Below are 15,188 nucleotides of genomic sequence, written 5' to 3' on the forward strand. Positions count from 1 at the left end.
CTTTCAACAGGGAAAATAAAGAGGTCTCTCAGATGCTGGGCTCCCAAAATCCAACTTGTTCAATATTCACCACTGTTTTTGAAAGGACTGGCAAAGACTGACACAAAACCCTCTTATATTTTACTGTCAATATTCTCCCTCTTCCTATCTCCTCTCTGATTTCGTTCTCCTCCTCTTCTCTCCCACACCCTCTCATTATCAGTAGGATTCAGCTACAGTTTTCCAGCACACACCAGTTATGGAGAACATGAAGAAAGGCAACGCGTGCTGCCCTCATCCCAGTGAAGCTGCTTGCTCTTTGAGAAGGGCAGCAAAAACCAAAGAGTCACAAGGCTGGGGGAGCTTTCCTGCCTGAACACAAGCCAGACACCAAGATGTCTTCAAAGGCTGTAAGAGACATGGGAGTGCCAGCCCTCCACCGATTCGAGCATGAATTCAGTGCTCCCACCTGCAAACAAACCCTCTGCTCGCACTCTGTTCCCTCTGCAGACAGGAGCATGAAAGCCCTGCTCTTTCCCCTAACACCAAAGAACTTGCCACTCGTTTCAGAAACAGCTGGGCTAGCTCGTAACAGAAAGGACAAAGCCATAAAATTTTATCTGTCCTTCTGGCTACTATAATCACGCTTCAGAGTCACTCACAGCAGCCTTGGCTGTTGTTGCTTACACACGTGTTTCGCCTACTGCCGTATCGTATTTTATGGGGTTTATCCCAGTGGGTGTCACCTAAAGAGTGTGCAGTACTGCCTGTCCCCAGCTTTGCCAAAACGGAACCCTCTCCTGCTTACTGTGGATAAAGAGAATTCATTAAAATTCATACACATCTTTTCATTTATTCAGTTTCTCATTACCGCGTCCCTGAAAGGGGTAATGCCTCTGGCTAACAGGGCCTATTGTAAAAAGCAATTTTCAGTTTGCAATTTCCATAGGGTAGAGAAGGAAAATGGAGAGAAAACCTGTACTGAAAGTCACACCTGCCCGCAGCAGGAGATCACAAAATTCACCCAGTGGCAAAGTTCTCCCTCTACTTTCCAGAGGATGAGTTTTATCCGGATAGCACATTATGGAAATGAAGGATAGGAAGGGATAGGAACAGCAGAGTTTCAGCAAATGGTTCGCTGAATAATTACTACAAACTGATGAGTGAAGAAGGACATAATTGAGCTTTTGGGGGGAAAAAAAAAAAAAAAAGATGAAAAAAATCTGGAATCATAACCACCAATTTCCTCGTCTAGCTGGCCAAAACCCCAACTACACTTCTAACACAAAGGCTAATAAGTCCCGCAGGAAAGATTTAAAACAGAAAAAATGACTATTGCTTATGATTATTGAAAATAATTCCAAAGGAAGGCAAAAATGTAAAAAAATAACTTGTTCAAAAGTTTATCCATACAGCTTTAAAAGAACTAACGTTAATCTCTGAAATGAGAAATAAATGCAATCAATTTTTTTCACAGTTAATTCCATTAGTTACATTGAACTGAGAACACTAATTGCAAGTTGCTGACAATAATCCTCCTGCCTCGCACTTCGCATTCGCTAGACATTTATTTGCTTAACAGAAGACAGAAATGGGACTGAAAAGTTTAAGCTCTCTACATCAATCTGTATTCAAAATACCACCCAGTGCCTGCAAATAAGACTAACATTCAATTACTGCATATTCTGACGACAAAGGAATTAAAATTATTGCAATCATGTTCCTTGGATGATTCCTTTCAAGAAGAAACATTTTGTTTCTTTTCCTACATCCCAAAAGAAAAGATTAATCAAAACACCCAGTTTCTGTTCCCACAATTAGAGAAGACAATTAAACTGCCACTGTACTTAGAGGATTTCTGACAAGAGATTTGCCTGTATTGTAAGTAGGATGTCTCATGCCATACAGGTAAAATGTGTCAAACAAATCCTGTTAAAAACAACTCAGCTTAAAAGTAGAAATTTAACAGAGAAGCAAGAGGAACGTGAAGAGCTGTATTGTCCTGTAATCTTTGTGAGTAAATTGACTCAGTGGAACAAAAAATTGTTCTTTCTCTCTAAGAAAACGAATGAAAGAATTGTTTAGGTTGGAGAGCACCTTCAGGATCATAAAGTCCAACCATCACCCTGAGTCCCATCACCAAAACATGTCCCTTAGTGCACGCAGGGCTTCTTGGACAAGAATTTAACCCACTCAGCTGCACTGCTCCAAGTTAAAAATAAAACACAACAACGACAAACACACACTATTAGAAAAGCATCCTCAAGCTCGTTGCTTCTATGGCATTAACATCCTTCACAGCTAACTTCTCTCAGTGACCTCCCCTGCGTACAGCCTCCTTTACAATGCAGGTCCTGACCCTAAAGTTCATCAGCTGTTAGTAAACAGACTTACCCCCTTCAACCTTGTTTCCCCAGGCCTCCGTGTCTCCAGCAGATCTGGAGCATGCCCGATTTTCTATTTGGCTGGATTTGCCTCTAAAGAAAACTTCTCCCTGCCAGCACAATCTCTCATCTGCTCGGGAACATCATCGGTGTAACACAACAGCATACCTCGGAGCATTCCATTTAGCTGCTCTTCCTGACTAGCTGGCCTGGCAGCTCTTCTGGGTGCCAGGAGCTTCTGCCCTAGCCTAGAAAGGAAAAGGCCTCCGCAGCAGCTTCGAAGAGTCTCCTTCTTCACAGGTCAGACGCAGGAAGCTTTTCGTTATTCATACAGACAGAAGGATTTAGCTGGGTCTAGGACGATGCAATTCAGTGGCCACCCTGACTGTGCTAACCCTGCCCTGCTGCATATCTTGCTGCCACGGAAATGATTAATTTATTGATAAAAAAGCAAAATCACCTGCAGGGCTGTTGTTGGTTTTGTGCTGTTTTGTGTTTTGCTTTTTTTTTTTTTTTTCAAAACAGGGGGAGTTAAAAGCCCTAAAGGCTTTGGGAAGGCTCTGAGTGCATTCACATTCATTACTGATCTTGCCAACCCTTTATGCATATAAATATCCACGTGAACTACAAAGCATGCAGATAACTGCCTTTCTGTGTCTTCAAGTGTTGGCAACTTCACCGTAACTACAAAATAAGTTCTGAAACCTAATTCTGAACCAAACCTTAAACATTCATTTAGTTACCCTTTCAACCCTTCGGAAACACCCACCCTTGGAGCAGAGGTTGAAGGAACTGCTGTTCCTCAACAGGTATTTAAGCTATGACTAAGTGCAAGACCAAGTAGATCCACCGAGTTCAATAAGCCACTCAGCTGTTTGTAAACAAGGCAAATGTTTAAATATCTCCAGGACTAGTTGCTCTTTGCTGTTTATTTCCCTTCTACCTAAAGTTTAAGAATATCGTGTTGCACCTTTTTTGTTCATAGACATCTGTAGTTAAAGCCACCAGATCTGTAATCTGTTTGACAGCTCATAGAGATCTGTAAGGGGTTTTCATAGCCCACCTGGCTGAATGGGATGCTTTAACAACTCTAAGGACAGTGTTTAGAGAATGCTGTCACTGAGGCCAGGAAAATGAGCAACCTTAGTTTTGACTGATTTTGCATTTTTAAAAAGTTGTATTTTGGATCTGAGAAACGTATCGGCCCACAAACGTTTTAAAGAACAAAAGTATTCTTTAAAAATTAACAAGGATGTCTTAAAATGCGGAGGATTTTTCTTGGAAAAAACCAAGGAATAATTTGCCTCACTATTTGTCTGCATGAAAAGAAAAACTTAATTAAGAAGTCGTAAATATGTGGCATCACAACCTGCCTCTGCAATAGCATTAGCTTTGATGAATTCCTCTACAGCTCACAGATCTCAGACTATGCAATTATATAGGAATTCCTCTACATTTCTGCTTTAGTTCAGTGCATACTTATTCAGAATCCACGATGAAGGTATTTTGTTACAATACTCACATCATTATTTCACAAATAGGGAGACAGTTGCATATTGCTTTGATTTTAAAATGTAATCGTTCTTGCTATTAAAAAGAAAGAAAAGGAAGAACAGAACTTTTCTCTTAATTGGAACAGCACCTGTTGGCAGCTTGGATAGGGATCCCAGTAAGTTAGCTTTTTTTCTTGGAGCAGTGATTATATTCAACATGCTACTGATGAATTACCAGTCCTCAAATCATACCTAGCAGGAAAATAAAATTTAAAAATGGGAAAAAATACGTAATTCTTTTCATCTTGCCAGTCAGCATGTTCAGAAAGGCCCAGATACACGGTCTAGTGGCTGGGAAACAGACGCAAACAGTATTTAAGAGCTCAGTCACTATGGCAATGCCCTACCTGCTCGTGTTGTCATCGTCATCGGAGTCAATGAAGCTGCTGGATTCCAGCTCACTACTCATCATGGTAGAAGAGCTGTCATAACCAGGAGGGTGCTCGCGATGTCTGTCCAGTTTGGGATGGCCATTGATCCGAGGGACTGTGAAAAGGAAATAAATGGAGTGTTACCAGGCAAAGAGGAAGAGCAAGGAAGAAACGGCACTGCGAGGAGCACTGAAGTCATACTGTGAGTTGCAGCCAACTCTGCAGGAGGATCCTGATGCAGAAACCAAGCTCTTTGCAGCACCTGATTTCATTCAACTGCCGGAAAACCTAGCACCCTGGCCTGCCTGCCTACCTCCCCTTTTCCTAACTTTTTCCTTTGCCTATGGCTCAGTTTGTGGGCATGCCATAAACAGATAAAGGCAGAAGTAGCAGGCACGAACGAGTACTCTAATAGTGCTAGAAAATGAATTAGATTGGCCTCGAGCACTTGATGTCAAAAGAAAGGTACACACAAAGATCCTGGAAAAGCAGCAGACAACACAATTTGAGCTTGGTATGAGCAGGCCAAGCAGCACAGAAACCATTCCACGTGCATACGGTACTTCAGAACAATTTCTTAGGCAGCATGCCTTTATTTATATTTGGCTTTGATCACTATCAGGTATGCAACCCAGAAAGAAAGTTGCCAGCATATTTGTAATTTTTGTCCACAAAACTATTCTCTATTGATGCAGCAGCAGGGTACTGGGGGCACCTCTGCTCATCAGCAGTTGTCTCAAGGGCCCACTGGAAATGGCCAGTGCTGTCTCCCCCATCACAGATGTCCAAACTAGGACATCCCTCAATGTGTCACATCTCACCCCTCATGAGTCACCGTAACAGGATTTTTTTTGTCCTTAACATAAGCAGATTGCTGCTGTATTGAATTTGCAATTCAGAGTGAATTGCCAAATACATCCAGTAGATGAAATTCTGTCTGTAAGTCAGATGATTTGCACTGGAGATTTGTTTTCCATGTTCCAAACCACTGGACACCTGCTGTCTGGTGTTTCACTATGAGTAAGAAGCTTCCGAACCCCAAATCTGAATTTATTTCCTGGTAGCATCCCCAAAAGACTATTCTCATGCTGTCTCTAAGCAAACTTTATTCAAAATTTAACTTTATATTTATGCCACTGAGGAATAAAGTAATTCAGCTGTCACCCAGCTCTGACTGCCTAGTATTGGGCTTGCATATAAGCTTTCTGACTGTATTGTATTGTTTTAATCAGCATTTCTTCTAAGAAGTAAGAGCTGGAATAGAGCTCTTGGAGCTCTGACTTGTGTTCCTATCAGTCGGACTGGGACTGCTGATCCCATGTCTCATATGGAGACTCAAACACCTTCCTCATTCACTACCAGGCATATCATTTATCCCAGACACAAACGTGATCTGTTCGCACCACTATGAAGAATTCATGGTCCACACACACATCAACATTCCACGCCTGTTAGTTCTCAAGGGGGAATTTTCATGCAGAATACATTTTTTGACCAGACAGAGATTTTAACCAGCTGACTGCTGCCTCAAACATGTTGTGCAAACACCCAAAGTGTTTTCCTTAGCACATCACTTTCCAGTGAATAGCAATACCTCCGTAGGACAGTGTTGCTCTGCTAGATAACCTACATCTGGCAGTGAAAACATCCATCTTTCATTCTTTTGCTTTTCAACTAAAGTAACAGAGAAAATTTAAGGCAAGCAATGCTTAGTGCTCAATGAGGATTTTCCAGCATCGAAAGAACAGTCACAAATACCAAGAGAGCCAGGGCGTGGAAATGGCATCCATGGGTATGTTCCCCTCAGCCTGCACATTTCCTGTGTCAGGAAAACAGCACCGAAATTGCAGTCTGACACAAGGCCATGGCCTGTGTATCGGGTATGTCTGAATGCCTGGCCGTCCCCAAAGGATGCACTATTAACTCTGAGGACTCACATGGCTGGAATGCTGAAAAGGTTGCCTCAAAATTCGCTCAGCAGTAAATGCCAGCACCAGTCCTGAGAGCCTCAGGCAACAGTGGTGCAAGGTCCCATTTCTGTGCAAAGGTTGTGCCCAAGAGGTCAAGGATGGAGGCAGTGCTGCAGCCTATGAATCCCAGGGAAGGCTCAAGTGCAGCAGGATCCAAATTCAAGAGACTGGGAAGCATCCATCTGGGGATCTTATCAATGCTGCAATACATTAATATGCACATAAACTCCCCAAACGTAGTAATAACCACCCAAACTTTCACGTTGTTTAGATCCAGTGTGCATTAGTGCATTTTTATACTGAGTTCCTCAGTTTCACCACACAAAATAAGGGCACTGGCTGCTTAGGAACTTCAGCTGAGCTAAATGTGAACACCTCCAGCAAAGACACACAGGGCTGTGCTGCTGGATAGCATCTGACTCGTTCCAGCGGTGTCAATCACATTCTTTGTGACATTCACATTCTTTGACTGGGTTTTCAGAACAAGTACAAATAAAACACGGTATGGTATTAATTTATGAAGACAGGACACTTAAAAGGATGGTCCTTGTAAGGGATATTGTGATTTTGTCACACACCTTTTTCACTGCCCTCTCCCTGGGCTCTTCTGCCAGCCCGTCTCACTGGGTGCTCCTCACAAGCCCAGGGAACTCAGACAAAGGTATGATGATGGTATTTAGTGCTCGCTTCTAGCATCATTAATGGCAGAGAGGTTTAATACTACAACGTTCTCAACATTCCTGTGTGGTCTTACTACACAGCACCTCAGATGCTAAATTTAAAACATATTTACCAAACTATTCCAAGGTTTTGATCCAAGCTCGTCAGAGAGTAAGAACTCACTAACTTCACCCGGGATGTTTTTGCCACATGATCAGACTCTCCTGGGGTCACAGACTGCTTTTTTCCTCAGGGAAGAACGAAGCAGTGCTTTTTAACAAGTCTCCACGAAGTTTAAATGCCTTGTATGGAATAACAAGTTGAAAGCATATCTTCTCTCCCGAGAAAAATCCCCATCTAACGTCAAAGCAATCTTCTTTCCCTTGTTTTTCCCTCAGACCGTGACCCGTCTACAGCAACACTCTCATCCTCCCCTCACCGTCAGAGCATTTCCTCCAGTTTTCGGGCAGCAGCAGCCCTGTTTCTGCCCTGCAGCTCCTCGCTCAGCCCTCAAGGCCCCTTGATGGCAGCCACCTCTCACCCTCCCTTTAGGGGATCTCCCTCAGGGCGAGGGGCAGCATGGGCTCCGCCAGCCCAGGCCAAAGGTGGCTGCCAGCGGCAAAGCAGGCCGCGGGGGTGCTGCTGTGGTGGTGCCTGGGGTCACCTCAGCACCGTGCAGGCACTTATCGAGCGGTGGCCGGTTCAGAGGTCTGCTGGAAAACCACCCCTGGAGACAAAACGCCCCTGCAGGGGATGAATTCCTCTGGGGCTTGGGCAGGCTGCAGCTGCTCCTGGAGTAGCTTGTGACAAATTGCTTCTAGCAGAAGTGATTGTAGAATGACAGAATATCCCCAGCTGGAAGGGAGCCACAAGGAGCATCGAGTCCAACTCCTGGCTCCTCACAGGACCCCGCAAAAATCAAACCATGTGTCTGAGAGCACTGTCCAAACACTTCTTGAACTCTGGCAAGCTCAGGGCCATGACCATGTCCCTGAGGAGCCTGCTGAAGTGTCCGATCACCCTCTGGGTGCAGAACCTTTCCCTAACCCCCAGCCTGACCCTCCCCTGTCCCAGCTCCAAGCCGTTCCCTCGGGTCCTGTCACAGTCCCCAGAGAGCAGAGCTCAGAGCCTGCCCCTCCGCTCCCCTCGTGAGGGAGCTGCAGGCCGCCATGAGGCCATTTCACACAGTCCTCACAAGAACCGGTACAAAGACAGTGAAAGGCACAGACAGGCTGCACTGGATGGATGAAGGTGGTAACATATGCATCTTGACTGCCTGCCATGACTGGATATGAAATGTGATTTTGCTGCTGGCAGCAGGGCAGCACCTGAAGGGCAGCAGTCAGATCCGAACGCTGCATCAGCAGAAGCTCACTGGTACCTTCAAGTCCTTTCCAAACAGCAAAAGCAACAGCCAAAATTGCTAACAGAATGAGACGTTGAAGGACCTTCAATCCCTAATTTTTGGCTAAGGGAAGCAAGGTGTCAGTTCCCAAATATCTGCATGTGCAAACTCTTCCCTAGATGCCACATCCAGGCAGCCAAAACGTGTCCCACTACAGAGGTTCAAAGGAAAGGCCTGTAACTAAACACAGTTTCCCTCCCTTTTCCCTGTTTAACACTTAAACTTCCTGTAGTGATTTCTTTTATCAAATATAAATTTACTATATTGGTAGTATGTTATTATAATTATTAAATACATTCATAATATAAACGTATACCTTTAAAAGCTTCTGATTAGCATCGTGTTGGCCTGCCTGGGTAAATTAAAACTTCAGTTCATGACTCGTCTCGTTATCATCTGCTATAAACCAAAAATAGAAGGGAATTGTTCTCTGAGCACCCTCCAAGGTTCACTCCCTTGCCTCCCTAAAAGCCAGTGCCCAGCTGGATGCAGCTGGAACTGGAAGGGGCGAACAGCTGCGATGTGCAGAGAAGGGCTTTTAGCCTCATTCTGCACATCTGAAGGGGCACTGAGAGTTGAGAACAACATCCACACTTCTAGATATTCAAACTAAAACACCCCTGGTTTTATTATTAGATCAGACGATTTCAGTGTACTGTTTACATTTTCCCATTTCCTTTTTCCAGCTCTATCTTCTCTGTTAAATGTTCAACAAAACAAAACAGAAGGGTTCGTCTTCACCTATTTCCTGTTTGACCTGCAATTTCTTGTATAGAGAAGCTCCTATACGCAGCTCCAATAGATGAAAGTGGCTTTAGCAGTATGCAAACACTTCAGTTTCAACATTTTACACCTCCCGAACAGCACCAGATAGTTTTGAATTCACAGGAAAGGTTTTCCTGCGTAATTCAGGTGCATATTTAAAACATTATAGTTTCTGAAATCTCTCTAGCTAATAAAAAAAATCCCCTTTCTATTTTTTTTTTCTAATTTAGCTGTTTGGGGTGTGGGGGTCAGTTATACTTGAATAGCTACTTTCATGAACCACGATCGTGTGTTTTATTCACAAAGTACTCCCAGGTATCCACGCCCTTAGTCTAAACAAGACTCACTCTCTGCTCTGGTTCGATGCCTGTCCCAGTAATAACCAGGGACTTTCTGCCCTGTTGACCCCCTGCTCCTGTTTCTTCATTAGGGGATGACAGAGTCCATTGAGACTGTCTGACAAAGGCCTTTCAATGTGTCACAGAGATTAGAATAAAGCATAGCCTAGGAGGTTAAAGTATGTCCTCCTTGACTTTTATCAACAGCAGAGATGGTCCTGCCTGAGGGACAAAAGCACATCAAAGTACAAAATCAAATAAGCTTTGAAAGCGGGAAACAGTGGAGCAGCATCTGCTCAAGGAAGCTGTAAAGAGGGCTCCGTAACCCTGCGAAGAACAAAGGTGAGAGTGTTTCAGGAGGAAGTCACAGCCAAGCTCGCAGTTAAGATAAAAAACAACAGAGCTTCCGATCCTCACCAATACAGAGAGTCTTTACCAATTATTAACATGAAACATGTTACTGCTTTGTTAACGAAGACTTGCAACCCCATCTGTGCAAAGTCTTTACGGAGAAACAACTTCTGAGAAATCCCTACTTTGAGCTAGCACTGTTCAAGTTCCCATTGCACCTGTTTGGTAGCTGCAGTCCTTTACCATGGTATGGTACATCCATACTATAGCAGGAACTGCTTCTCCTCCCCAACATTTGGGGATCCACACATCAGGAGCTTCCCAAAGCTCAGGTCCCTGCCCAGCATCTTTCAGCTGGCTGCACAGGAGTTCAGTTCACCACACAGCAAGCTCGGTGTTGAAACACCAGTGTCAACACTTGACATCTGCAGACTTGTCAAAAAAAAAATAAAAAATGAGCAGTAACTATAAAACATCCTCCGATGCCAAAGAAAATTTGTCCCTTAATTACCCCCATAATTAGAACTTTCATGGTCCCTTTTCCCACTCCTCGTCAGGAAATGGCTGGGGGGGCTTTGCTGCAATCAGCGAGGGGTCCCCAGAACATGTGCCAGACCTCCCATGTTCCTAATTAAGATCCTCACTCTCCTTTCACTTAATAGGACGTTGTCAACTTTCCAAAGCAACATGGACTCTTGTTGTTTTAAGAGAGAAAGTGGAGCCCTGACATAGTGACAGCTCAGCCCTTTCAGACTAATTTTATTTGAAGCTAATGCCAAGGATTGTTTTGCTACTAATTAATGTGAAAGGTGATCAGGAAAAGACATATTCCCAACTTGGACAACAGCTGCTTTGGATACAAAGTGTCTCCAAAAAAAAAAAATCATTTCTCTGCACATGTAGCCTCCACAGCTTAATCACCATTCTGCCTTAAAATATATATACATACATATATATACACACGCAGGGTAACTTTGTCCATGCTCACCTGACAGAGCTCATCCTTCTCAGCTAGTTTGCATTATTAACCTCGTTAAGAATAGAACAGTAGGATCAGAGCTAAAACTCTTTCCTCTTGCACACCTGGGGAGAAACCTCATGCTTGAAAAATGAGAATAATACAGCAAATTAAAATGTAGGCAGTTCACTGGAAAAAAAAAATACACCTCTGCTTGCTGATCCTTCATTGTTTCCCCAGCCTTACTGAACACCCATGGATAAGTGTGTGCTCTGCATACACAACCTCATTAACCATTTGTGTTCCCATTAGCAGAGAACAATTTATTAAAATTTACAGAAAAGGGATGAACAAGTGGGTTTGCTACCAGTAACATGCTGAGGAAACTCAGCATCTACTCCTGACGGAGCTGTGCAGTGGATGGGGAATTGTTTGTCATTCCCTTTACCCCACTAACGAGCTCAGTTAGGAACACAACATGGGGCTGTAGCTGACAGCACTGTACATACGTCTTGGCTACTCTGCATAATTAATAGCCTTAGAACAAACCCATGAGTAATGCAGTGCCCCAGTGAAGATCACTCAACTCATCCTACCTCTCTATGAATTATTAGAGCTGTAATTTTGGTGTTACTTCAGCAAGCCTCTACAGGACGAGATCAAACAAACTGCATTTCCTTCTTTCTGCAGGGAAAGGAGGATTTACACTATTGCATAACGACAAGCGATGCACGCATCTCCTGCCCCCGAAACTGGCCGTGAACCAGGTGTCACAGCCTTGCTGCCCCCCCTCCGCCTTTGTCCCCCTTTTGCTATCGCTGTTTTCCCATTTTACATCCAACTGTGCTCCGTGCAAAGATGAAATGAAGGCTCACAAAAAGAACAACTCTGCTAATAATGACCTTTGTTATAACGAGGCCTTAAACTCCTTCTCCATGATAAGGGTCTCCCACTTCTAATTTTATTGAAGTAGCAGTCAGGATACAAGTGCTGAACTACGCATTCTGGAGATGTGTTTTCAACTGAAAATAACGCACTGGTTGGGTTTGCTTTTTAAATAAAATCTTATTACAACCACAGAAATATTATGGACATTAAAAATATATATTTCATGGGACCAAAACGATACAGTTGTCCTTGCTTCATGCATGCTAACAAAGCTCATATGGACAGCTTGCTTCAGATTAGAGGCTTAAATTGTTCTGAGAACAGGTAATGTTTGCATAACTGAGTGACATGTTCTTGCCTGAGCACAGCTTAGACTGACAGGAAAAGGAGGAAATTTTATCCCATTTGTAGCTAAAGGGAAAAGTATGCACTAGTTTCAGGCTGCTGGAAGCCACAAACTCCCGTGCCACAACAATGCCATAAAAGCAATCAAGATTATGGCCCTGCTGCCATCCAAAACCAGCTCTGCTGCCATAAATGTCCATGGCAGAACATGCATTAGCTTGAGCGGGATAAAAACCTAACATAAACTCCATGCCATCAGTAAACCAGGCAGATTTTCCAATCCATCCATCTCCTAAGGGGTTGGCAATGACCATTTAGTAACCAGTTAAGATCGCCCAAACCCTCTCAAGATGCAAGCCCCTATTTCAGCACGAATTATCACTGAATAAGTTGGTGTGAAATATGAGTCTTGCTAAAGAAGAGCATGGGTTGAAATCCCAGCGTGCAGGTCTCACTGAGACCAAAAAGCACACACATGGATTGAGGAAGAGCAGAAACTGCCCAGAGCCTCACAAACCCAGACAGGTTCCTTGCAGCTCCCCTCCACTCAGAGACCCACACAGGCAAACGAGATGTTGATTAAGTCCACGCGACGTTCCTTAGAGCAGGAGAAAGGAGCAGCATCTCCCAAAACCGAGCAGAGGAGGTGCACCATCTCTCAGCTGCCTCTCCCGAAGCTGAAGTTTCAGCTGTAATAACACAGAGCCACCCACCGAAGCCAAAGGCAGCCTTCAACACGTGCTCTGGCCACATTAAGCTAGCAAGGGAGGGAGGGACACATACGAATGCAAAGGATAATGCACTTCAGACAGGTAGGCAGATGTGAAGACGAGCGTATTTTTAGCTCTGTGGTGAGCAGCCCTCGGGGCTTCGCGCTGCCATCCACCGAATGAGCACAGAAGAGCTGGAGCAGGAACGAAGGGCGATCAGCAACGTCAAGTGTAACTCAGCACCTTAAAGGATTAAGCCTCTACCAAAAGAAACCCTGCAGAGAGAGCAAGAAATTAACCGTAACGACTTCTAAGACAGCCTATAGCAAATGTGGCCAATGGTCTTGAGGTAAATTGACATAACCTTGATCCTACAATGGGATCACGTTCTGTAGAAACTTGGGATATATTTTTTATATTTCCAGGTCTGAACTGAGCATAACACACAGAAACCATAATGCACAGGAGGGCAAGACAAGAGCATCCTTGCATGGGGACATCTGGCTGAGTCGCTTTCTTTTCAACGTCATGAGCTACAGAACCTACGAGATCAAAGTGTACAGGAATATATCCAAAAATCCTGCATTTTAGACAGACAGATAAAAAAGAAAAAAGAAAAGGAGGCAGACAACCTAGGGAGGATCCCAGCACTTTCCTTCTCTTCTTCTGGAATGCAGAATGAGGGAGAACAACCGGGGTAGAGGGAAGAAAAAACGAGACCAAGAAGTCTGTCTGGCTACGCTTCCCTTTTATCAGGCTCACAAAGGCACTTCTAAGAAGAGTGGGAGGAAGCGAGAAAGGAGGCAGGCAACAAACCAATGTTCAAAAAAAATTCACCTTTTAACATTCTTCCAGTAACAAGCTTTTGCCACAACACTATGAAAAGATTCTCCCTCTTTTTGTGATTCCCACAGGAATCTGCAGTCAGTACCATGCAGGCAGCTCTCTGCTCCACCCACTGTTTGAGTAATTCTCATTCACCCGGAGTCACTTACAGGCTGCAAGGGTTAAAGGAGCAGAAAGACACCTGCTTCTAGCACACAGCACACAGGCGACTTCTGCTTTTCTAACTGGAGGCAAATACTTCAGTGGGTGGAGCTGTGAATAAAGGCTGTGATGGCATCTCTTGGGCCCAAGTATTCCATATTCTGGACCGTTTTAGACTCACTGGGTGGCATCTATTAATTCTTAATTAAGCCTGGAAATTCTTGTCTGGCAACAAATGAACAAACAAGCTTACTTTGATGTACAGACTAGAGGCAAGAGATGAAGTTCTGCAGTTTATGTGTGTGCTTTGGCTGCACATATGTTTAAAAAACGGATCTCCAGCCAATGTGCTGTAGTTATACAAGCAAAAACACTACTGCTGATCCAAGCCTCGAGAAATCGACAGAAATTATTTCTGAGGATTTGGGCTCAGATCTTGCAATTCTAAAATACTACGACTAAGACCCTCCAGCTCCCAACACATCGTACAGGTGCTGTGTTCTTCCTTTAAGTGAGCAAACCTGGATAAGGCTGTCAAGCCATGGCAATACGTAGCTCAGCATCAGCTACATTGTTTTTCTTCTCCAGGCTAATTGTCTTCTAACACTACAGAAAGCTCTGTGTTATATTGTCAAAAAGAACCTCCCTGCCACTTTACTGCAGGTTATCCAGACCTCTTAGAAAATGCTGAACTTCAAAGTGTCTCAAAGCAATTACCACATTCTTCCATTACAATAATAATAATGGTCCCTGAAAGTATGCAGGAATGTATACACACTTCTCTTCTGCGGTACCCATGCAGAAGTAGTTGTTGATCTGAAAGGTTAACAAACAAAAAGTAATGGAAAAGGGGAAAATGCTGCGGGACTCACCATCCTCGTGCCCTTCTCTGTTCCTCCGTCGATGTCTGTCTCGCCGGTGGCTAATAACTGACTCTGTTCCTGTTTCGTTGTCCAGTCCATCCCGGCTGCTGGCAGCATTTGGGCTGTTAGAAAACACATAGGAAGAAAACAATGGAGTCATCTCTTTATTTCTTGTTTCTTTTTGATTTTTGTTTTTTGAAAAAACAGTTGCATTTGAGAGCATATTGGTTTAGAAGCCAGAAAACTGTTCTGAGGATCAGCTGCAGCCTGCCACAGGCCTGTTGCATGGCATTTCCACAGGAAAAAAAGCCTGCTGGTGGGCTAAGAAAAGGGATCATTTTAGCAGGCTTTGAGATGACAAGGACAAAACAGCTTTAGCTGCTGGTACTCTCGCAGGACACGGGAATTCAGCACCCCATCATGACAATTTTAGCACCACACACCTGCAGCATACCTGCCTAACAAGGACAAACCCACAATGCTGTTTTTTGGAAGAAGAAGACTTGCCAATGCTAAAACTCAGCCTCCAAACCCCCCCAGGTTCCTATGCCTCTCTCAAATCCTCCCATGGGCTTTCCAAAGATCACAATCCAAGAAACACGTGGGAATATGCATGAACTCCTCCGGCAGAGGACATGATCTACCAGGGGCTTATTATTTT

General features: G+C 44.0%; 1 protein-coding gene across 2 annotated transcripts in view; it reads right to left on the bottom strand.

Annotated features, from left to right (window-relative positions):
- Nucleotides 1-15,188, bottom strand: part of DVL1 (dishevelled segment polarity protein 1) — a 76,117-nt gene that overhangs the window by 20,413 nt on the left and 40,516 nt on the right. For both annotated transcript variants that reach the window (XM_082776920.1, XM_082776919.1), the window contains exons 4-5: nt 14,537-14,649; nt 4,264-4,402 (exon numbers count right to left, since the gene is read on the bottom strand). In XM_082776920.1, coding sequence (XP_082633046.1) covers nt 4,264-4,402; nt 14,537-14,649 — 252 coding nt within the window. The remainder of the gene's footprint in view (nt 1-4,263; nt 4,403-14,536; nt 14,650-15,188) is intronic.

Source organism: Aythya marila, assembly GCF_965140915.1.
Source record: "Aythya marila genome assembly, chromosome: 21".
Taxonomy (NCBI): domain Eukaryota; kingdom Metazoa; phylum Chordata; class Aves; order Anseriformes; family Anatidae; genus Aythya; species Aythya marila.